This window comes from Bacillus rossius, chromosome 5, assembly GCF_032445375.1.
Source record: "Bacillus rossius redtenbacheri isolate Brsri chromosome 5, Brsri_v3, whole genome shotgun sequence".
NCBI lineage: Eukaryota > Metazoa > Arthropoda > Insecta > Phasmatodea > Bacillidae > Bacillus > Bacillus rossius.
In genome coordinates this window covers 78,461,846-78,484,454 of record NC_086333.1, presented here as the reverse complement: position 1 = coordinate 78,484,454, position 22,609 = coordinate 78,461,846, and the positions used below count along the sequence as shown (strand labels likewise).

The following is a 22,609-nucleotide window of genomic DNA, read 5'->3' as shown; positions in this document are numbered from 1 at the left end:
ATGATATCACATTTAGTCAGAAACCCTTGAAAATGTTTGTGACTGTACGACAAATGCAAGAGGTAAAGTGATAAATATACTGAAATTCCAACAATGTTTATCACTTATACTTTACAGTCTGTTATCAACATGGACTAGACTAGAATGCATGTAAGTATTCTGTATAAGATCCATGTACAAAATCCAAATTTGAATCCTAAGTCAGGTAATCCTCATTTCGGTCTTGCTGGTTTTGCGAGATCGCTGCGGTGGTCCCATGAGGTTGTAACGGCCTAGTTGCTGACAAGATGCGAGACCAAATAAGAAATCTGAAGACCTGACAGGTTACTGATGGTCACAGGCGGAAAGGTTTCAAGTGTATTCCGACAAGGGGAGGAAGACCGAGGGTGTGGAGATACTTCCTCCTCTGACTGCAAGTTACGATGGATGAAAACGTGTTTCCTGGGGCCAAGGTGGTCGAGTGCTCATGTCTCTCGCCTCTCATCGCGGCGATCGGGATTCAGTTTTCCCGCAGGGTTAAATACTAGGGATGGGCCAATCAAATCCTCAAACAACATCAAATCCTTAGCATCCAAAGGATCTGATATTCGAGGAAATAAAGTGAAGTAAAAAATTTAACACTGATAACCTTGGAAGTTTATTAGGTAAATTTTTTTTTCTTATGCCTATCCTTATACTATCCCCTAAGATAGTGTACTTTCAACATTTAATTATATAAATAAAAATTACGATATGTATTGATTCTAGATACTTAGTTCATGAATAATACATTTAAAGTTTTATAATATTTCATCACAATATTTAATATTTTTCATTTCTTGTGCATAATTTTATTTTGGACCATGGAGACCTAGATTTGAATTCAAGGGGTTTCAAATTGGAGATTTCGGATTCGAGAAAACTGGGGGTTTGCAGTTAAAAACCTAGAAGTGGCGGGGGTGGCCGCGAGCTGATGTGTGTGGATGCCCCGGCGGGGCAGGCGCGGACGAGAGGGGGGGCCGCGCGACGCACCTTGGCGTGGATGTAGAGCGACACGATGTTGTCCAGGTCCACCATGGAGGAGCACTGCGCCTCGCAGAAGCGCAGCAGGCCGTCCAGCTGGAAGAAGTTGGCGGCGGCCATCAGCTCCAGCACGTCAGACTGCTCCACCTGGAGCGTCTCGCAGCCGCCGTTGTACAGGTACTGCATCACCAGCTGCGCCCACGCCCGGGCGTTCGCTCCGACACTCTGACACTCTCCGTCCACAAGGCTGACGACTAGAGACCCGGAAAATTCGCGGGTTCATTTCGTGTTATGCTAAAATTCAAATAATTATACCTTAGTGCTGCTTCCGTCATTGGTTCACTGTTAATCTGGAGGACTGAGGGCCAATTAGAGACCATCACTCGTAGAAGTGTGTCGAATCACAGGCCACCCGGTCGAGACGACTCACAAGTCAGCAGCCAATGAGCAGTTGGCATTTGCCCGAGTGTGTAGAGGATATTGGAATCTATCCTGGAGGTCATTGAACCCGCGAATTTTCCGGGTCTCTACTAATGACTCAACGTAAAAGGTACACCCTCGCAACGCTGTTTTGAAGTGACAACGAAAATTATTACGGCACGATTAGAAGTAGCACGGTTATAGATCCAAAGCAGAGCTTCATTTCATTTGCACGAATTTTTATTTCCTTGCGTGCTCAACGAAAACAATACTCGTGCAGCATTAAATACAATGCAACAAATTAATAATGTGACCATATTTTGCACTTTCCGTAAATCTTCCTCTGTTGTGTATTTACTTCAAGCCCGTTTTAACATAGTTCCATGGTTTATGTGACACAGAAACATCTCTGGCCCGAGTGTTGAGCCAAGGTTTATGTAAAGCCATCCTGCATTTCAGCAACATCACTGGTGAGAAAACCCAAGAGCTTTTAGAGCTAGTTCACCTTGCGCCTACCAGAATGCACTAGATGCTAGTGGCAAATCATGGCAGATACGCGTTTAACAAACAAGTGTCGAGAATTAAGTCAACAAGAATTTGTTTGAAATCAATCTTAAGATTTTGCTGCTGTTGTCATGGAAATTGAAGTTCAATCAAACACTTGCAGCTGACATTTTAGGATCTGTCCCCGATAAACTCATGAAGGTATCATCTGCCTTACGTGCCCTGACACTGGTCATTACGACCCCTTCACAAGGCTCACCTTGAAATTCTACCTTTGGAAAACATTGTCTGCCCATAATTGGTTTAGTAAGCTGTAAGTCATTTAGAAGTGGCATTTTAAAGATCAAACAGTTCCCTAAAAGTGTCATTTAAAAATAAATAAATAAATACTGTTTAAAAACTTAGCAATTGAAAATATTTTAAAAGCAAATATGCAAAGTAGTAAAAATATAAGTATCTTAAAAAGAGCATATGTAACTAAGTAAGAGAAGTGAAACTTCTTTGGCAATTCAAACCTCGACTCGTAATTATATCGTAAGGGGTAAAAGGGCAAAGAGAGAGAAAGAAATAAAGAAGACAATTTTCTAAATAAACATGAATTTAACAAAGTATTACTCACTTCAAATTAACTGTTCAAGATATTAACAATTATTGATCAATAATGATTAATTAACAATAAATATTACTCAATGCTGAAATACTCACACCATAAAAACTGTGCGTATTACTGGTTTTCAAACAATTCATGACGGTAATTGAAAGGTGTGAGGCACGATGGTACTGCGAAGGTGTTGATCTCGATGGTACTTGGAAGGTGTGGGGAGCAACAGTACCTAGAAGATGTAGGGGACGATAGTACCTGGAATGTGTGGGGCGCGACGGTACCTGGAAGAAATGGGGCTCGACGGTACTTTGAAGATGTGGGGCGCGATGGTACCTGGAAGATACGGGGCTCAATGGTACCTGTAAGGTGTGGGGCACAACGGTACCTGGAAGATACGGGGCTTAATGGTACCTGTAGGGTGTGGGGCATGCCGGTACCTGGAATAAATGGCGCTCGATGGTACTTTGAAGATGTGGGGCGCGATGGTACCAAGAAGATATGGGGCTTAATGGTACCTTTAAGGTGTGGATCTCGACGGTACTTGGAAGTTGTGGGGAGCAACAGTACCTAGAAGATGTAGGGGACGACAGTAACTGGAATGTGTGGGGTGCGATGGTACCTAGAAGATACGAGGCTTAATGGTACCTGGAAGAAATGGGGCTCGGCGGTACTTTGAAGATGTGAGGCGCGATGGTACCTGGAAGATACGGAGCTTAATGGTACCTGTAAGGTGTGGGGCGCGATGGTACCTGGAATATGTGGGGCTTGATGGTACCTGTAAGGTGTGGGGCGTGACGGTACCTGGAATATGTTGGAGATGACAGTACCTGGAATGTGTGGGGCTTGATGGTACCCGTAAGGTGTGGGGCGCGACAGTACCTGGAAGATGTGGTAGCGGATGTCGTTGATGTGCACGATGGGCGGGTTGCCGTCGCACAACTTGGAGCTGAGCATGGCGCGGAAGCGCGGCGACCACGTCACCAGCACGATCTTGTGGCCGTAGAAGACACGGCCCTCGACACGGAACTGCACGTCGCTCAGCTCCGGGTTGTTGACGAACTTGGGGTCGATGCGCGTGCCACCGGAGAAGGACGTGTCGCGGATGTCCTTGATGGGGTCCCAGCCGTAGCACGTGGAGAATATGTCGGCCAGCAGGAGGGTCGTGCCCTCGTTCTGTGCAGACAAGCACGGAACACGATGCATTCTGTGCGTGGGGTCCAAGGGTCGGATCTTCTTCAATTGCTAACAGGGCATACGGTACTGCATGATTTGAGTAATGAGCAATTAAATCAACTAACAAAAGGAAATATAATCACTCAAACCTGAAAGCGTGTGGGTATCAGCATTGCAAAAAAACTAGAGATTCTTACAGCTGTTGACAACAGCAAGAAAAAGTGTTATGTTGCAAAACGCTTTAATATTGCACCAACAACTCTGTCCACAATAATAAAAGACAGAGCAAAAATTGAAGAAAATGCTGCAAAACTGCACCAGAAGAGGAAAAGATATAGCAAATGTATTAATAGTGACCTTGACAAAAATCTTTTTGATTGGATTGTGCAAGCACCCTCTAATAACATACATAACCATCTCGGGCACAGCACTGCAAGAAAAAGCACGAATGTAGGTACTAAGGCTTGGAAATGACAATTTTCAAGCCTCAAATGGCTGGCTCATACGCTTCAAAGCCAGGTGGAATATAACTTTACTAATGGAAACCAGATGAATGAATTTTACAAATTTTAAATAAATGAAAAGTACTTATTTTTCCTGTGGATTAAGACATTTAACAGTACTTATGTAGTATACATACATTTTTTGAAGATGTTTGGTACAATGGAATTTTCTTTTAGTCTATATTGTCACGATCCACCTTCAGAGGGGGGGGCGAGAATCGTAGCTCTTTACATAGAAACAACTCGCTTGGCATCAACTAGTCTTAACTTCATAAAATACTTTACTGTACCTAGGATCATAGGTTCGTCATCCCGTACAGGATGTCTGGTGAGAGCTGAACTAAGGAGATTTTGCAAAATAACATAATACTTAATTAAAATTATTTTATTCTTAAAGTCAAATACTCAACATCATTTTAAAGAACATTTAAATAGCGGGATTACAATTTAAAACAATAATCTCTTTACTTCCTTAACGATTGAACGACCTTACAAGAGAGAGAATGAGAGAACTTCACTAAACACTTCCCTAGTCCTTCCGAATACCTCAAATCATAATTAATACTTAAAATTAAAACAAAGATAAGTCCATACTCACATTTTCCGAAAAGCCTTTCTTGATCGATTACTTTAAAAAAATAACGTAGGGGCCTCTCCTGCCCTTGAAATCCCGAACGAACATTACATTTTAAAAACTATGACGCGTGACCCCTGACGAGGGCCATAGCCTCCGCCCGAAAGCTTGACGACTACATTATGACCTAACTTAAATTAAACGACTCGTGGCCTCTGGCGTCGACCATAGCTTCCGCCCGAAAGCTTGAATTCCTACATCACGAACGAACTAACAACTCGTGACCACAGGTGAGACGCATAGCCTCCGCCTGAGTGAGCCCCGAGTCACCACTCACTTGCGCTTAAATTCGCGCGCCCTGCCGCGCCTACCATAACAAAAGCTCGTTATTGAAGTCAAATTTACTAAACAACTAACTAGAACATCTGGGAAGACTACCCCCCCTCTACCCCGATGTGCAGGCCACACCGCGCGGCTTGTTACGACAGCGCGCCCCAGTAACTGCGGCCCGTGGCTGCGCCAGCGCGCGGCCAAACAAACAAACAAAATTCTGCAAGCCCGCAGCGCGCCGCGCCGGCCCCGTGCCCCACTTTACATTGTCACGCCACTTGCGCTGACGAGTGAACAGAGCAGCCAGCCCAGAGTCCCGTCAGTAAAGTCCCTAAATTTGATTTCAACAACCCTGCAAAATTTCAACCCGCGACAATATATAATCATGATGAAACATATGTAACAATTTTTTTTATATTAAAAATTATGTTATTTCAAATCCATCAACTTCGATTTTCCTTCGACATTCCTTCACACAATATAAGCTTCGCTTCGACTTTGCTTCGCATTTAAAAAGAGACCTTCGCACACGCCTAGCCGACGTTCAACCAAACCGGGGTCGTAACGGACCCGACGGCTGGGCAGGCGCACCTTGCTGAACCGGAAGATGGTGAAGAGCAGGGGCAGGCACTCGTCCACGAACTGGGAGGAGTAGTCGTCCGGCCACACCTGCAGGAAGTCCTGCAGTAGCTGGTCGATGATGCTGTCGAGGCGCTGGTCGTGGGCCGTGGCCAGCGTGTGCATCCAGCAGTGCAGCGTCCAGGGGATGCCGATGTTGCGCAGGTCCAGCGTGATGTCTGCGCGGCGACGGTGGAACACACAACAGAGAACGAAGTGAACAATAAAGTTGGAAAACACGAAGGAATAAAAAAAAAGGAAAAAAACAAATTGGTTGTCTGTAAAGTCGGTTTACGGACGATAGTTTAATGCTACAAGTGACCACATCTGTGTACTTAATTTAAAATATGATACGTTATTGGGGTTAAGTGTGTTTACTAAATTTCTAAGTTACAAAATTACTAATTCCACGTAAGTACGGTGTAATTTTAGGTCAATGAATTGTATATCTGATAACATTTTTATGCCATGAGTGATTCTCCTTGAAATAAAATGTATGTGTTTAATTATACTATTTTGGCTAGTGCCCCATTATAGGCAGACTCTAGATTTCAAGGTTGACAAAACTGGCAAAAAAGGTTGGCCTATTTTCGGACCAATACAGTATACTTCTTAATTACTGTATTTTCGTGGCTGAACATTTTACGAATCTGAAACTACTAAAGGAAGCAAAACTAACTAACGGAGCTGAAGTGACCTTGTGTGACGACACAAAGGGGCGAGGACAAGGGAGCGGGCGGGCAGCTCACCCAGGTGGTTGTTCTCGCAGCTGTGGTACATGGCCTCCTGCAGCGACTTGGTCTGGGCCTTGCTGAGCTTCAGCAGCTGCGAGTTGTCGCTGCCCGCCAGGCTTACGGCACAGCTGCCCGCATCAGGGGCCGTGGGGCACGCCACCTGCCCGCAGACGCACCGCGTGTTTCACTTCCCTTCTGGCGGGACGCTTCACACGAGACCATTGTCAGGGTGAACTTTCAACAACATTACTGCAGTTCCCAAAGATAAAAAAAAAAATGTGTGCGCGGCGTCCGCGCACGACTGAATCGAACCTTCTCGCTTATTATATTATTAGGTATAGGAAATATAATTCTTTTAGGCTGAGGTCACAGATCAAAAAGAATATATGGAAGTACACAAGTGTGCAGCGTCATTTCCACCACTCCCCTGCCGTCTCCTCCTCTACCGGTTCCCCTATCACGTACTTAACTATTACCCTCGTGCGATCAGAATTTTCCTAGCACTTGAAAACTGTAGCCCCCATCAGTAGAGAAATTCCACTTCAAAAAACCTTTCCTGATAAATTTTGAACCACAATATTTACTACCCTTCAAGTGACCACCAAAATATATATTTTGGTAAATAGATTTTTTTAAAGATATTCTGAATTATAATAATAAAAATAATATTATTTATTTTCTTTGCTGACCAATGTCTTTAAAACACACTCATAAATTTGACAAAAAACAATTTACATCCCATTCAGGAACTTTTTTTTTACCAGTGTTCCTCCTCTGAAACAAAATTTTCAACTTTTTTTTTTGCTCTGGGCTTTTAACAAGATTTAATACCAATTGTCTGTTTTGTTATCATCACTGCTAGTGTGTGGTACTCTTGCTCTCGTTTGCTGGCCATCTGTAGATGTTTTCCTCCTATGGTACCAACGGAGGTGGGAGTCCATACACTGGCAGTGATAACTGTGTTCCTGTTATTACATGTAGTGCCCAACCACTGAAGTCTACGACTGTTGGTGGGCATGTGACAAATTCCATTCAAATAAAGTAAAATAAATAAAACAATACCACCGCAACTGTAGTGATATTTCATACAGAACAATTGGACGTAGTTATGCAAAAAGGAACCAACCCACAATTTTGTTACATTTTATTTGAAAGTAAATTAAAATAGTACAATGTTGATCGTACCGTCGTTGCTATTATTATATCGGTATTTATGCTAGACCATTAAAATGATACCCACATTATGTTATCAGTACGAGAATTACAATTTTATAATTAACTTTTAACTTCAAAATACTCGGAATGGGTTCCATGAGGGCTGGTTCCTTTTTGCATAACTACGTCAAATTCGCTGATCTGTTTGCGTGTTGAGCAGCCGCGTGAACAGATTGTGTACGTGCAGGTCGCTCCCGTGACGTCGCTGCACCGCGAGGGTGCGAGGGAGCCCCGAGGGTGCGAGGGAGCCCCTAGGGCGCGAGGGAGCCCCGAGGGCGCGAGGGAGCCCCTAGGGCGCGAGGGAGCCCCGAGGGCGCGAGGGAACCCCGAGGGTGCGAGGGAACCCCGAGGGTGCGAGGGAGCCCCGAGGGCGCGAGGGAGCCCCGAGGGTGCGAGGGAGCCCCGAGGGCGCGAGGGAGCCCCTAGGGCGCGAGGGAGCCCCGAGGGCGCGAGGGAACCCCGAGGGTGCGAGGGAGCCCCGAGGGCACGAGGGAACCCCGAGGGTGCGAGGGAGCCCCGAGGGCGCGAGGGAACCCCGAGGGTGCGAGGGAGCCCCGAGGGCGCGAGGGAGCCCCTAGGGCGCGAGGGAGCCCCGAGGGCGCGAGGGAACCCCGAGGGTGCGAGGGAGCCCCTAGGGCGCGAGGGAGCCCCGAGGGCGCGAGGGAACCCCGAGGGTGCGAGGGAGCCCCGAGGGCGCGAGGGAGCCCCTAGGGCGCGAGGGAGCCCCGAGGGCGCGAGGGAACCCCGAGGGTGCGAGGGAGCCCCTAGGGCGCGAGGGAGCCCCGAGGGCGCGAGGGAGCCCCGAGGGCGCGAGGGAGCCCCTAGGGCGCGAGGGAGCCCCGAGGGCGCGAGGGAACCCCGAGGGTGCGAGGGAGCCCCTAGGGCGCGAGGGAGCCCCGAGGGCGCGAGGGAACCCCGAGGGCGCGAGGGAGCCCCTAGGGCGCGAGGGAGCCCCGAGGGCGCGAGGGAGCCCCTAGGGCGCGAGGGAGCCCCGAGGGCGCGAGGGAACCCCGAGGGTGCGAGGGAGCCCCGAGGGCGCGAGGGAGCCCCTAGGGCGCGAGGGAGCCCCGAGGGCGCGAGGGAGCCCCTAGGGCGCGAGGGAGCCCCGAGGGCGCGAGGGAGCCCCTAGGGCGCGAGGGAGCCCCGAGGGCGCGAGGGAACCCCGAGGGTGCGAGGGAGCCCCTAGGGCGCGAGGGAGCCCCGAGGGCGCGAGGGAACCCCGAGGGCGCGAGGGAGCCCCTAGGGCGCGAGGGAGCCCCGAGGGCGCGAGGGAGCCCCTAGGGCGCGAGGGAGCCCCGAGGGCGCGAGGGAGCCCCTAGGGCGCGAGGGAGCCCCGAGGGCGCGAGGGAACCCCGAGGGCGCGAGGGAGCCCCTAGGGCGCGAGGGAACCCCGAGGGTGCGAGGGAGCCCCTAGGGCGCGAGGGAGCCCCGAGGGCGCGAGGGAGCCCCTAGGGCGCGAGGGAGCCCCGAGGGCGCGAGGGAACCCCGAGGGTGCGAGGGAACCCCGAGGGTGCGAGGGAGCCCCGAGGGCGCGGAGGCGGTACCTGCAGGCGGCTGCCCTGGCGTCGGTCGGCCGTGAGCTGGGACGCCCCCTCGGCCAGGATCTCCTCCAAGGACAGCACCTCCTTGTTGGTGGAGTTGAGCGGGTGCGACAGCAGCTTGTGCAACACGGCGCGCTGCCCGTGCGCGGCCGCCACGGCTATGGCACTGCGACACAGCGCGGCGCCCGATCAGCCGACACCCCACGTCGCCGGCACCAAGCCCGGCTCTACCGCATCCACTCAAACATACCGTGCTTGCCCGTGTGTGGCTCGCAGATTTCATGCCGATTTTCTGTTTAGTAAAATGTACCGTGACCCACAAGCAAAATTTAAATTTTGGGTTAAAAAAAAAAATTAACATTGCACTGTTGTAGTTGACTTATGTGCTTAAATAACTAGCCTGTGTTTGTTTTTAGTAAATACGTCATTAGTAGGGACCGGAAAAATTCGCGGGTTCAATGACCGCCAGGATGAACTCCACAGCTCTATGTTCACTCGGTCAAATGCCACCCACTCATTGGCTGCTGTCGTGTGAGACGTCCCAACGTAGCAGTGCACGTAGATGGTGCTAGGATTAAGGGGGCGGGGGGGAGGAAGGGTTATAAAGATCGAAGAGGGGAAGGACGAAGGAAATCGGTGCTGTTTCTTATGCGGCAATAAGGTGAGACACGGACCATAAAGACTTCACTTGTATTCTACTGGAGACAGTTATATTGTGACTAACATTCGAGGGCGACCCTATCTATCAGTCAAAATGACAGTTTTGGTTAAATTAGTATAATAATACAATTACGTGTCATTTGTGTACAATAATGTGCTATCATTATTAATTACCAGAATTCATAAAAAATAAAAACAATAACACAAAAATCTCATGTTTAAAAAATAGGCCTAAAACTAAAAACCATTAAAATTGACTAATAATAGATGCTAATTAATTGTAAGATTCATTTTATTTTCTGAGAGCTCAAAATACAAGTACATAAAAATAAATATATATTTTTATTTATAATGAGACTTTAAAATTATTTTGTTACTAAAATATATTTTTAAGAGCTCGTAGGTAAGTGGCTAGTGACTTATCTCTGAGATCGCCAAGGGTAATGATGTGTGCTGAGACTTGGCTGTCGACTGAACACCAGCTCGGCTCCGACTAGCACGCTCACCTGTGGCAGCCCGGCTCAGAGTAGCACGCTCACCTGTAGCAGCCCGGCTCAGAGTAGCACGCTCACCTGTAGCAGCCCGGCTCCGAGTAGCACGCTGACCTGTAGCAGCCCGGTTCCGAGTAGCACACTCACCTGTAGCAGGACGGCTCCGAGTAGCACGCTCACCTGTAGCAGCCCGGCTCAGAGTAGCACGCTCACCTGTAGCAGCCCGGCTCAGAGTAGCACGCTCACCTGTAGCAGCCCGGCTCCGAGTAGCACGCTGACCTGTAGCAGCCCGGTTCCGAGTAGCACACTCACCTGTAGCAGGACGGCTCGGAGTAGCACGCTCACCTGTAGCAGCCCGGCTCAGAGTAGCACGCTCACCTGTAGCAGACCGGCTCAGAGTAGCACGCTCACCTGTAGCAGCCCGGCTCCGAGTAGCACGCTGACCTGTAGCAGCCCGGTTCCGAGTAGCACACTCACCTGTAGCAGGACGGCTCCGAGTAGCACGCTCACCTGTAGCAGCCCGGCTCAGAGGAGCACGCTCACCTGTGGTAGCCCGGCTCAGAGTAGCACGCTCACCTGTAGCAGCCCGGCTCAGAGGAGCACGCTCACCTGTAGCAGCCCGGCTCCGAGTAGCACGCTGACCTGTAGCAGCCCGGTTCCGAGTAGCACACTCACCTGTAGCAGGATGGCTCCGAATAGCACGCTCACCTGTAGCAGCCCGGCTCAGAGGAGCACGCTCACCTGTGGCAGCCCGGCTCAGAGTAGCACGCTCACCTGTAGCAGCCCGGCTCAGAGGAGCACGCTCACCTGTAGCAGCCCGGCTCAGAGGAGCACGCTCACCTGTAGCAGCCCGGCTCCGACTAGCACGCTCACCTGTGGCAGCCCGGCTCAGAGTAGCACGCTCACCTGTAGCAGCCCGGCTCAGAGGAGCACGCTCACCTGTAGCAGCCCGGCTCCGAGTATCACGCTCACCTGTAGCAGGACGGCTCCGAGTAGCACGCTCACCTGTAGCAGCCCGGCTCAGAGAAGCACGCTCACCTGTAGCAGCCCGGCTCTAAGTAGCACACTCACCTGTGGCACCCCGGCTCCGAGTAGCACGCTCACCTGTGGCAGCCCCTCTGCGCGGCGCCCGAGTAGCACGCTCACCTGTGGCACCTTGGCTCCGAGTAGCACGCTCACCTGTGGCAGTCCCTCTGCGCGGCGCCCGAGTAGCACGCTCACCTGTAGCAGCCCGGCTCCGAGTAGTACGCTCACCTGTAGCAGCCCGGCTCAGAGGAGCACGCTCACCTGTGGCAGCCCCTCTGCGCGGCGCCCGAGTAGCACGCTCACCTGTGGCAGCCCAGCTCCGAGTAGCACGCTCACCTGTAGCAGCCCCTCTGCGCGGCACCCTAGTAGCACGCTCACCTGTGGCACCCCGGCTCCGAGTAGCACGCTCACCTGTGGCAGCCCGGCTCCGAGTAGCACGCTCACCTGTGGCAGCCCGGCTCCGAGTAGCACGCTCACCTGTAGCAGCCCGGCTCCGAGTAGCACGCTCACCTGTAGCAGCCCCTCTGCGCGGCGCCCGAGTAGCACAGCGAGTCCTTGAGCTGCGTCGAGAGGAAGGGATGGGCGCCGTGCGACAGCAGCAGCGACACCAGCTCCGTGTTTCCGCTCGCCACCGCCACCTGGCGGCACCGGCCAGAGACCGCGTCACTCTCGTCTACTCCAGCAAATACCAGTCTGGGGTTCCCACACTAGGTCTTCAGCACAGGAACTAACCTTAGGTGTTTTAGGACAACGTTTAAACACTAGTACATGGAGTAGGTATGTTGTGAATACCAGGGTTTTGATGCGAAGCGAATATCAAATGGAAAATCAAATGTGTGAAATATCTGCAAAGGAAAATCAAATAGCAATAATTATATACATTTTTTAAAATAATAATAATAAAAAAGGCTCTTGTAACTCATTATACATGATGGAAGAGAAACTACTTTGGCAATTCAAACCTCGACTCGCAAGTATATCGTAAGGGGTAAAATGGCAGAGAGAGATAGAAAGATAAAAAAAAGACAATTGTCTAAAAATAACACAGAATTGAGTTTTTTTCTTTCATTTTATGTTCAAGTATTAAAGAATCCTAAACTCTCTTTAATTATTAGAAATTTGATTTTAATAAAAAAAATTAATATACATGAATTAACAAAATTATTACCTACTTCAAACTACTGCTCAAGATATCTATAATGATTAATTAACAATAAATTCTACGCACAGTTTAAATATTCACAAAATAAAGAAAAGCTGTGCATGTTACTGTTTCTTCAAACAATTCTGTCATTTTAAACATACCAAAATTATGAACGAAATATGAAATGCATAACAGGTAGCGCTATCTATGTGGAAAATGCAGGGACTGTATCAACAGCGCTCTCTACGCTGCTGGTTGAACAAGGAGGAACGCAAGCGTGCTGGTAGAAAATATAAAATTCAAGGCACTTACAGCTGACTGTATAGGATACCTGTATCTACTTTCTGAAACAAGCGCATGCACACTCTTTCTCGGTTATCATTACACGAAGAGGAGAACGAAATGAGTTCAGCAAAGTATACCGCATAGTTATTTCTTTATATCTCTTCGGCCAAGTACCTATTCTCTGTCCTTTTCCCATTAGAAACATTTCACAACAATGTTTTCACGAAAATGTTGCATTAAAATTCAGCCTTTAAATTTTAGTCTCATCACACACGAAGAGGTTTCACTTAAAAAATAAAAAATCATAGTCTGGGTGACGGCAGACTAACAGCATGACCTTTTCCATTCATATTACTGTCACTGTCCATTACTGATTGAAAGTAGAAATCCTTGCTTTTTATTAACTAATTAATTCCAACCTCCCTGACTTTCCCCTCTCTTTCCAATATGTGTGGAAACGCTCAGAGTCTGTGCGGGTACAGGACGACTAGAGGAGGACCAGAGGAGGACCAGAGGAGGACTAGAGGAGGACCAGAGGAGGACTAGAGGAGGACTAGAGGAGGAGGACCAGATGAGGAGGACTAGAGGAGGGGCTGCGGCGCTCACCTGCAGGGGCGTGAGCGTGCACTTGTCCTCGCTGAGTCGCGCCCCGCCCTCGACGTGGGCCCCGTGCTCCAGCAGGAGCCGCGCGCAGCCCAGAGCGCCCTGCAGCGCGGCGTGGGTGAGCGCGGTCCAGTGCTGGGCCTCGGCGTGCGCCTGGGGGCAGCCCGGCGCCCCGTAGGCGGGGGTCTCCACGTCGGGGTCCGCCCCCAGTTCCAGCAGGGCTCGCGCCGCCGCCTCGTCGCGCAGCAGCACGGCCGCCATGAGCGGTGTGAGCCCGCACTCGTTCACGCTGTTCAGCTTCTGCAGCACGCCACGCCACCCTCACGCCCATCCTCCAGAGACACTAACCGCCCGACCGGAATTACTTTGTCGGGCTCCCTCCCTATCAATGTAAAACTTTTCAAACTACACAATTAAAAAAATCTAAATAAACAATGTAACGTTACTTTAGCTATAACTGCAAATGTGATCTGTGCATACTAAATTACTTGTACAGTTTCCTTTGAATTATATTAACAATAGACACAATTTTTGACCTTTGAAGGTAAACCCAGCATTAAAAAAAAAAATTTTGATTTTTTTTTTTCGCCTCTTGCCCCTCGTCACCAAATACACTGGAACCCTGTCACAAGTTCCACTTCAGTATGTGATCAGGGTGACTACAAATACCTAGAGAACCAATTTCAGGAACTTTTTCAAAAGCTTTTTTTACCCACATTTTTACAATTTTTTTTCTTAAAAGGGTGAATTTTAAATCTACACTCATAACAAAAATCAAACATGATTCTAAACAATATAAAATTTTTCTCCAATATGCAGGAATTTAAAACATTTTAAGTAAAAAAAAAAAAGAAAAAAATACTTCCAGTGATAATTTCCACATGCAACTATAACATGAAGTGAACCGTCAATAAACAAAATGCAAGTCTGCAAATTGCTGCCGTTAATTTACTTTCCTGACATCCAGCACCACTGCTGTTTATTCAGGGACTTTATCCCAACCTTTGAGAACGGTCCTTCAGTGTCTCCTTTCTTTGTCGTGACTCTCAGAACTTTAGCTGACCTGTAGACACTTGTAATCCTGTCTAATTGGTTTAAATGCTTTTCAAACTGACCTATTATATTAAATTAATTTTTGAGTAAGATTTCATGGCTTATAAGCCAACATATTTCAGTCCTTCGAAAAAACTCCTCGAAAGAATTTTATTGCACTCAGGGAGTTATGGCCTGGTTAAAGCATTGTTCAGACTGTGTATTAGTGTGTGTAATTTTGTGTTAGTAACATTGATTAGACATCAACGTAATCAGTGCTTCTGAGAAGTCTCTGAATACTTCAAGTTTGTATTTCCCGCGCTGCTGTGTAGTGGCGACCATTATCCAGCATCTTCTGCCAATTGTTGGCAGCCCTGAACTTCCAGCTGGAAGTCAAGACATATTTTTATCATGGCGGTGAGTAGTACGTACTAGGGTGTAGCCTCACGGTTAAATTGTTGTATTATGATGGCATCTATAATCATTATCGTATACAGTCCACTCAGTCATTGCGCTATAACAAGCACAGTATTATATTACGTGATATGCTTGGAGTTGACGATGTCTGATGGCAACAAAGTGCGAAATGAGGAATGTCTGTAGCGCACAAGCTTTGAATATATATATACTGTATAGAAGTCGCCAGCCCAGGTTAAAATTTCTAATACGGTTTTGAGGTAGTTGGTTAATTCACCGCCGCAATCGCCACCATCTCTAGGGCATCGACTCGTGGTGGTCCCTAGCGGACAAGTGTCGAACTCTTCAAACACCCCTTCCCCCTCCCGTTGAACGACCTCGAGCTGCAGCGAATGATAGATGGGGGGTGCGGGGGAATGACAGCGGGCGACAGCGCTGCGCTCTAACGTGCAAATAACAACCTAAGACGATGCAGGGCGTTACGGCAGCGCACTGCAGCGGTGAAGTTCCCAAGCTGCTCATCATGCGCTTCTGAAAAACGTAGTGTAAATCCTATCCACTCGCGACTTCTATACAGTGTATGTGTATTCAAAGGCACAAGGCAGGAAGGCTGCTCCACTCGTCCGAGGGGCACGCACCTTGCTCGAGGGCAGCAGCTGCAAGGCGTGCTGCAACAGGTCCCCGCGCCCGCTGCGCAGCATCTTGAAGGCCAGCTCCGACTTGAGCCTGCGCACGCAGTCGCCCTCGTCGCCGGAGCGCCTGCACAGGATGGCCTCCTCCGACCTGCGCACACACACACACACACGCGCGCACGTTTAAAAAAAAAAATTCTTGCGCATCCCAATATTTTAAATAGAGACAAAAAAAAATTGAAAACAGTATTCCAGATTCATAGAAATTCGTTGATATTGGGAATGTTGAGATTGTGTTCTAAGCAACTATTTTGCTAAGGGATCGTCCATTAATCATGTGAGGCTCGAAAAGGAGGGGGGGGGGGGGGGAGGTGTTAGGGAAAAATCACGAAATATCGCAAGGGGGGAGGGGGGTGTAGAGAGATATCACGTGTATTTATTTTTCGTGCGATTTCTACTTATAAGCCTTTCCTTTATTATTTGTATGCCAGTGAGAATAAACCTGCAACCTTAATGTGTGTCTGGACATTTTTATCACTGTGCTTAATTTTTCAGAATTAAATTATATTATACCTATATATAAAGATAATATTCTGAAATTTTTAAAAATATTTTGTACCAAAAAAATACATGTGATTTATTGGGGTGGGGGGGGGGGGGGGGGGGGTAAGTCTAAAACCTCACCACAAATCACTAAGGGGGAGGGGGGGGGGTTAAAAATTTGCTAAAAAAACAACACGTGATTAATGGACGACCCCTAACGAAAATTAACTCTCCAGTGATATGTAAAATTTGATGTTTTTCAATTGCGAAAGTAACAGTTTAAAGTGGACGGAAGTGTGTTGTTTTTATTTCTGGAATTTGAGTTCTCTTGAGTGCTGCTGCGGTGAGACACTGGCCTCTCCTTCCAGAGGACCCGGGCCACGTCGTCCTGCGGCTCGCTGTTCCTACCCTCTTACATCAGCGACAACTGACGAGTTCTTAACAATTCAACCATTTAAATATCTTTACATACACACGTACATCAATAGATTTATGTTTTAACTCGTGGTTTACCATTAACTGCTTCACCACTGCTAGAAGCAACACAGGCACAAAGAGTGTGTCTGAGTTGCCAAGCTCCATTTTGAGACACAAAGTGAATGTTGCGAAAAAAAAAATTGCTTTGCTGCAAAGAGTCAAAAACCAAAATTAATGTAGTACTCACGACACAAGGTTTTTTTTTTTAATAAAATGCCACTGGAATTAACATTTTTTACCAAGTTTTTTTTATAATATTCGTGGTGAGATTGAGGGAGATTCGAAGGCCCATAAGCAACAAAAATCAAAACTAGGATGTTTTAAGGAAATTAAGGAGGCATAACAAGATAGATAACTTTTACAATTCAGATCACAGTTTTCTTCACTTAAATGTATGAGCACCCTAAACAGTCAGAGTAACTTTACAAACAATAATCTAACTGTTTAAAAGTGTATTAAAGGTTTTTTGGCTAGGCCTGTGTGAAACTTTGACGAAGCAAATCAATAAAAGCTCTTTTTAATATTCAATTTGACTTCGCCAGAAAATTTTCTATTTGTTTAATCTGAAGCTTCGTTTGTGATGCAAAGCTTCTCATCTGATGTGACTCTTTACTTTAAAACACTGGAAGGCTAAACTTTGCTTATGTTTTTTGTGTGTATGTGTTTTGCACGAATAAAGTTGGTTCTTAAAAGAATGAAGAAATGGCACTCTGTTCGCTTTTATGAATGCTCAATATTAATATTATGCAGTATTTTATTATAATTTTTATTGAATGGTGTTATACTTAGAGCCCAATCACTTAATCAGTTTAAACATTAAAAAAAATTAAACCATTATACGTATATTTTTTTAAATTCAATCCTGTATTTTATACATTAAGCTTTGATGAAAACAATATTCGCAATTATATTACTTTGCAAATGTTTTAAACATTTGATTTGATATTCACTTCACATCAAAAATATATCATTCGCACAGGTCTATTTTTGGATTAATGTCGTGGGTAAGATATAAAATCCAGCATAATATAAAAATTACAAAAAAAAAAAAAAAAAAAAAAAAAAAAAAAAAAAAAAAAAACTAACACTCATAGTTTAATTAAAGATGTTTAAAGAGCGCATGTGGAACACGCGCTAACGAAAGCGAAGCCAAAGAGAACGGAGCATTCATTCCTAGGCAACAACAGGACCTTCTTCTCTTCCCGGTACAGTGGTCTTACAGACAATATTTTTTGAATATGGCCCAACAGCGATAAGATATTAAATCCTAAAGACGCTGAAAGAGTGCACGTGGGTCACGCGCCGGCGAGTGCGGAGCCAGAGAGAAGGGAGCGACACCAGGGGCTCACCCGGCGGTGAAGTGGCGCGCGGGGCAGTCGACGCCGGGCAGCAGCAGGCGCGCCGCCTGCATCACGTCGTCGCGGTCCAGCAGCGAGGAGTGGCGGTGCTCGGCGTGGGCGGCCGCCACTCGCAGCCACTCCACCAGCGGGGGCAGCACCGCGTACGCCCGCTCGTACACCAGCTCCTGGACGGGCGCCGAGTGCTCCGCGTGCTCCAGCTGCAACAACGACCCTCCTCCATTCACAGAGTCCGCCATTCAGCTCAAGTGATTTGTTTTCGACTATTCGCTAGTAATGGACATAGCAAGGGGAAGCCTAAGATGCACATAAAGTCGGCCATTCAGCTCAAGTGATTTTTTTTTTGACTATTCGCTAGCAACGGACACAGCAAGGGGAAAAGCCTAAGATGCACATAAAGTCCTGCCATTCCCGATAAACACCCGAACAATTCACCTTTGGCCGACCTCGGGTTCATTTGTTAATATTTATATTTCTCTGTTTATTTTAATGCAGCTATGCTAACCTAACATAACCGTCCATAGTGTTTTAAAGTGTTTTAATGTAGCTAACCTGACCGACCACTTTTAATAATTGAATTCATTTTTCCCTGCGCGAAAATAAAACAAATCCCCGAAGTTTGCCGAAGGTGAATTGTTCGGGTGTAATCGGGAATGGCAGAACTTTATGTGCATCTTAGGTCTCCCACATAGCAAGTGGGATTGATTCACAAAAAAATTTTTAGTGAAAAGAATGTAACGTTAATGATGCTAAGAAGATTTACTGAGGAATTAGGATTTGTTTTCTACAAATAGTACATAGAAACATTTTTACATGCAACAAATAATCTATGATTCTGATTAAAAATTATTAAAAACACTTTACATAATATTTTGGTTCAACGAAACTAATATCAAATCTGAAATTTTCTGGTTTTTTAAAAAAAATACATTGCCCTTTGTTTTTCATTTTCTTGCATTTTACACCACGCTATTATGGCTCCATATACAGATATGTTTCTCTCGTTTTAATTCTGCTGTAGTTTGCATATTTTGCATTAGTTTTTCTTGGACTCCTGTGAAATTGTAAAAAAAAATAAGTTTCACTATTTGTTTAACTTTTATTAGAAAAATATTCAACATTCGTGAATGATTTGATATTTTATTCAGTATTTGATTTGAAGGGTAATTGTTCCCAGTTTATTTCTTGATCTTGAAGGCAAGCTCCTTTGATTCCATGTTAGATGATGCTTGCTGTTTTAATTTACAGTATGTTGATAGATCTTGACTAAATACCACGATACAAACAATTTATGTCAGGTCTTGTGGAAATTAATTTCTATTGTATTTAACTTACGATCATGATTCATTGTTATAGCAAAGTTTTCTGCTAAGTCCAGGATCTTTTGAGTGAATAAATTAAAATAACAAGCATCATGTACCACAGGATCAATGTGTACAAGATAATTAGAGACTGGAAAAATTTGCGAATTCATTTCGCGATAGGCTAAAATAAAAATAGTTATACCTCAGTGCTGCCTCTGCTATTGGCCCACAACTCACCTGGATGACGCTGGGCCAATGAGAAACACCCGACCAAAGCTTTTTTCGAATCACAGGCTGCTCTACGTTGGGACGTCTCACAAGACAGCAGCCAATGAGAGGATGACATTTTTACCGAGAGTACGCAGAACTATGGAGTTTATCCTGGAGGTCATTGAACCCGCAGTTTTTTTCCGGTCACCAGTACAAGAAAATGCCCCCAGGATCAAGGGACGAACTCGGATGAAGCAGTCTCCGGGAGCTGCTCGGACGGGGCTCACCTGGGAGCACCTCATGAAGTAGAAGAGCGCCTGCACGGCGGCCGGCGTCCAGCTGACGGGCCGGGTGTTGATCCTCGCCAGCAGCTCCGTCAGCTCCTGCGCCGAGCCCACGCACGTCGTCAGCAGCGACTGCTCCAGCGACTTGCCGCCGGCCAGCGATGAGGACGCATGCGTCGAGTCCGTGTTGACGCTCGACGCGCTGGCCCACCGCGGCATAGCCAGCGCCCCTGTCGGACACACACACCGCGCTCAATGCATCAGCGCAGTTACGATTTCATACGTACGTGCTTTCCAGGTTTTGACGGGAATTCGACGAACGTCTTACGTTTCGTACGGGAGGTCACGACAGAATATTGGCCACACGGAAGCAGGATACTACGGCCAAACTATGCACTCGAGGCTAACAATAACTGCATCACTGTGAAGCTTGCTCTGACGGCAATGGGAAATGCTGGCACCAACGCTCCTCCCGCGTCCCCCCACAATGGCGCATAACCGCGCGGCAGCGAATGCTAAAATGCGTAGTTTGGCGCGGCTTGCGTTTAGTTGCGAGTGAGCTAGCACTGAAGTACATGGTCGGTTTTGCTTGGAGTGTAAAATAACATTTTCTAAAAAAAAAAAAATTACATACTGCTCAAATATTTCATGAACAATATTTTTTTACGCAAGCAGCAAGGAATAATGAAGAAATCAAAGAAGCAAAGAGTGTGAACGTTGAGTCGTGCCGTGTGCCAGGGAGTTAACCCTCGACCCTCACCACATGAGCGCGATGCCTGAGCATCTCGACTGCGAGGACTCATGACTAAGGACAAGATTTTATGTTGAACTGCGATAAAACTGAAATAATACAGCGAAGCATGCCAACACCACAAATAACATCAAAATGCAAATGAAAACATGAAACCAATCAGCAATTTGACAAACTCGAATTACAAAAATTGTTTTAACTATGGTAAATTCATTGAATGTAGTTTGTTTAGCGTGAAATTTTACTAGTGTTGCTTATTAATAATGATTTTATTTATTTATTGATGACATATCAATTTTTAAAAATTAAAACTATATATTAAATTATATTAAATATTTTTAAGGTACTTTTTTTTAAGCATAAGTTATGATATACGGTAAAGATTAAGGTGTGTATGATACAAGTATACCTGCATGATACGATCATAAAAATTTACTTAAGTTTTATTTACAAAACATTTAATGTTTTTTTTGTAGCATATGTTATTATATATAATGGCAAAAATGAAATATTTGATTTATGTATTTGTTGAATTAATACACTATTTTTATGAATCAAAAAATGTACAGGAATAAAAATGATCACACTGAAACTCCTGTTTGAAAAACGAAACCCTCGAGTGTCGTTCCTGCTCACGTGCGGGTGGGAACACCTGAGACATTGGGGTAGTAGTTGGTTGGAAGGGGGAGTGTGCTGAACGTGTGTGAAACTGCTCGCATGCACGTATACCTGGGTACATCTTAACACTGCTCGCTATACTCCGTCTACTGTAAGTACCCTTTGCATGAGGATCTTTTGCCAATTATTGCTCTTTTTTTTTGTTTGGGTTATTCTATGTCCGGGATATCAAGGTCCAGGATATTAAAGGGTTTCACATTGTTTCAGCTGGAAAACTGTGTAAAATATGTACCTAACTGCAAATAACTTAAAAGGAAGCTTCTGAAAGTGATACAATTTTTTAAAATATTTTAATAGTACAGCAAAACATAGTTCAGAGAATTAAACTGCGTTGTAAATGAGCACTGGTGAAATGCAGGCGATACCTGAGGCGATGCGGCCGGCGTTGAGGTGCGCGTACGGCTGCAGCAGCCCCCACAGGTCGCCGTTGCTGGCGATGGCGTGCTCGAACACGGTGGCCGTGAGCACGGCGTCCGGCTCGCTCGCCAGGCACTGCAGCACGATCTCCTCCAGCAGGTTCTCCATGCCGGCGGCCAGGTACACCGCTGCGTACCTGCGGGATCGTCACTTCCGCGTCTCCCCCGCACCGGGACCGCTCATCCCCGACGCTTCGCCCCACGAGCCTGATCATCCTCCGTTCCCTTTCCCACACCTCTCCTGCCCGGCGTTTCCACCGTGACGTACGTAGTCGTGCGAGCATTCGAACTGCGCGCCACGAACTACCGCAAGAGGGCGCTTAGCTGCAGTGCGCCGCACCCCTGAATGTAACTAAATAATATTGCAACCTTTTCTTTTCGTCCCTAAAATAAGTGTCACGACGAGTCAGTAAGTGAGTGTCTTTTGATTTATTAATATACTATTTTTAATAATAAAGTACGTGCAAGCACGGCCAAGGACGCTCCCTAGCAGGGCGACGACGGAACGAACGTATAACTTTATTCAAACCAATTTACCACATACGCAATTATTATTACAGACGGTCTGGTCATGGATGTGCATATGCTAATTTTATGAAGAGTTCGTGTTATTTTCTATAATAGCCCTGAGTAAGAGCCTCTAGCCGGGTCCACGTGCCCACTCACGTGGTGGCGCCCACTATATTTCCACCACTAATTCAAAAACGTAACGCCGGTACGCCCTCAGTTTAGCACGACACTGCTTTAAATATCATCACTAGCTCGTCTCACGTTGTTAAGGTCTCAAGTTGTTCGACAGGCTCTGGTTCGCAGCTCAAGAGGAATGAATTGGGGGTCACTTTTAATGTTCAATTATTAACGCTGCTCCTCCAACGTTCTTTCATTAATAATGGTCTGATCCATTACCTGTTGTTCCATAAATGTGATTTAAGATTGATGATGCTGCAAGCTATGGTTAAAGAATATCTGAAAAATACAAAATGGAGAATATCCACTCCTACTCAATCCTCTCAGTTTTCAAAAACTATGTTTTGAGGCATAGACTTAAACCAGTGATAACCGCAAAAAAAGCCAGTTTTT

General features: G+C 46.5%; 2 protein-coding genes across 5 annotated transcripts in view; both read right to left on the bottom strand.

Moving 5' to 3' along the window:
* Positions 1-22,609, bottom strand: part of LOC134532070 (uncharacterized) — a 566,709-nt gene that overhangs the window by 59,634 nt on the left and 484,466 nt on the right. The window lies entirely within an intron of this gene.
* Positions 1-22,609, bottom strand: part of LOC134532062 (ankyrin repeat and BTB/POZ domain-containing protein 2) — a 119,912-nt gene that overhangs the window by 2,942 nt on the left and 94,361 nt on the right. Inside the window, exons 11-21 of the mRNA XM_063368239.1 lie at positions 21,479-21,666; positions 19,688-19,914; positions 17,878-18,086; positions 15,515-15,659; positions 13,431-13,727; positions 11,906-12,033; positions 9,222-9,384; positions 6,478-6,622; positions 5,702-5,907; positions 3,410-3,703; positions 1,012-1,194 (exon numbers count right to left, since the gene is read on the bottom strand). Of these exons, the coding sequence (XP_063224309.1) occupies positions 1,012-1,194; positions 3,410-3,703; positions 5,702-5,907; positions 6,478-6,622; positions 9,222-9,384; positions 11,906-12,033; positions 13,431-13,727; positions 15,515-15,659; positions 17,878-18,086; positions 19,688-19,914; positions 21,479-21,666 (2,185 nt within the window). The remainder of the gene's footprint in view (positions 1-1,011; positions 1,195-3,409; positions 3,704-5,701; positions 5,908-6,477; positions 6,623-9,221; positions 9,385-11,905; positions 12,034-13,430; positions 13,728-15,514; positions 15,660-17,877; positions 18,087-19,687; positions 19,915-21,478; positions 21,667-22,609) is intronic.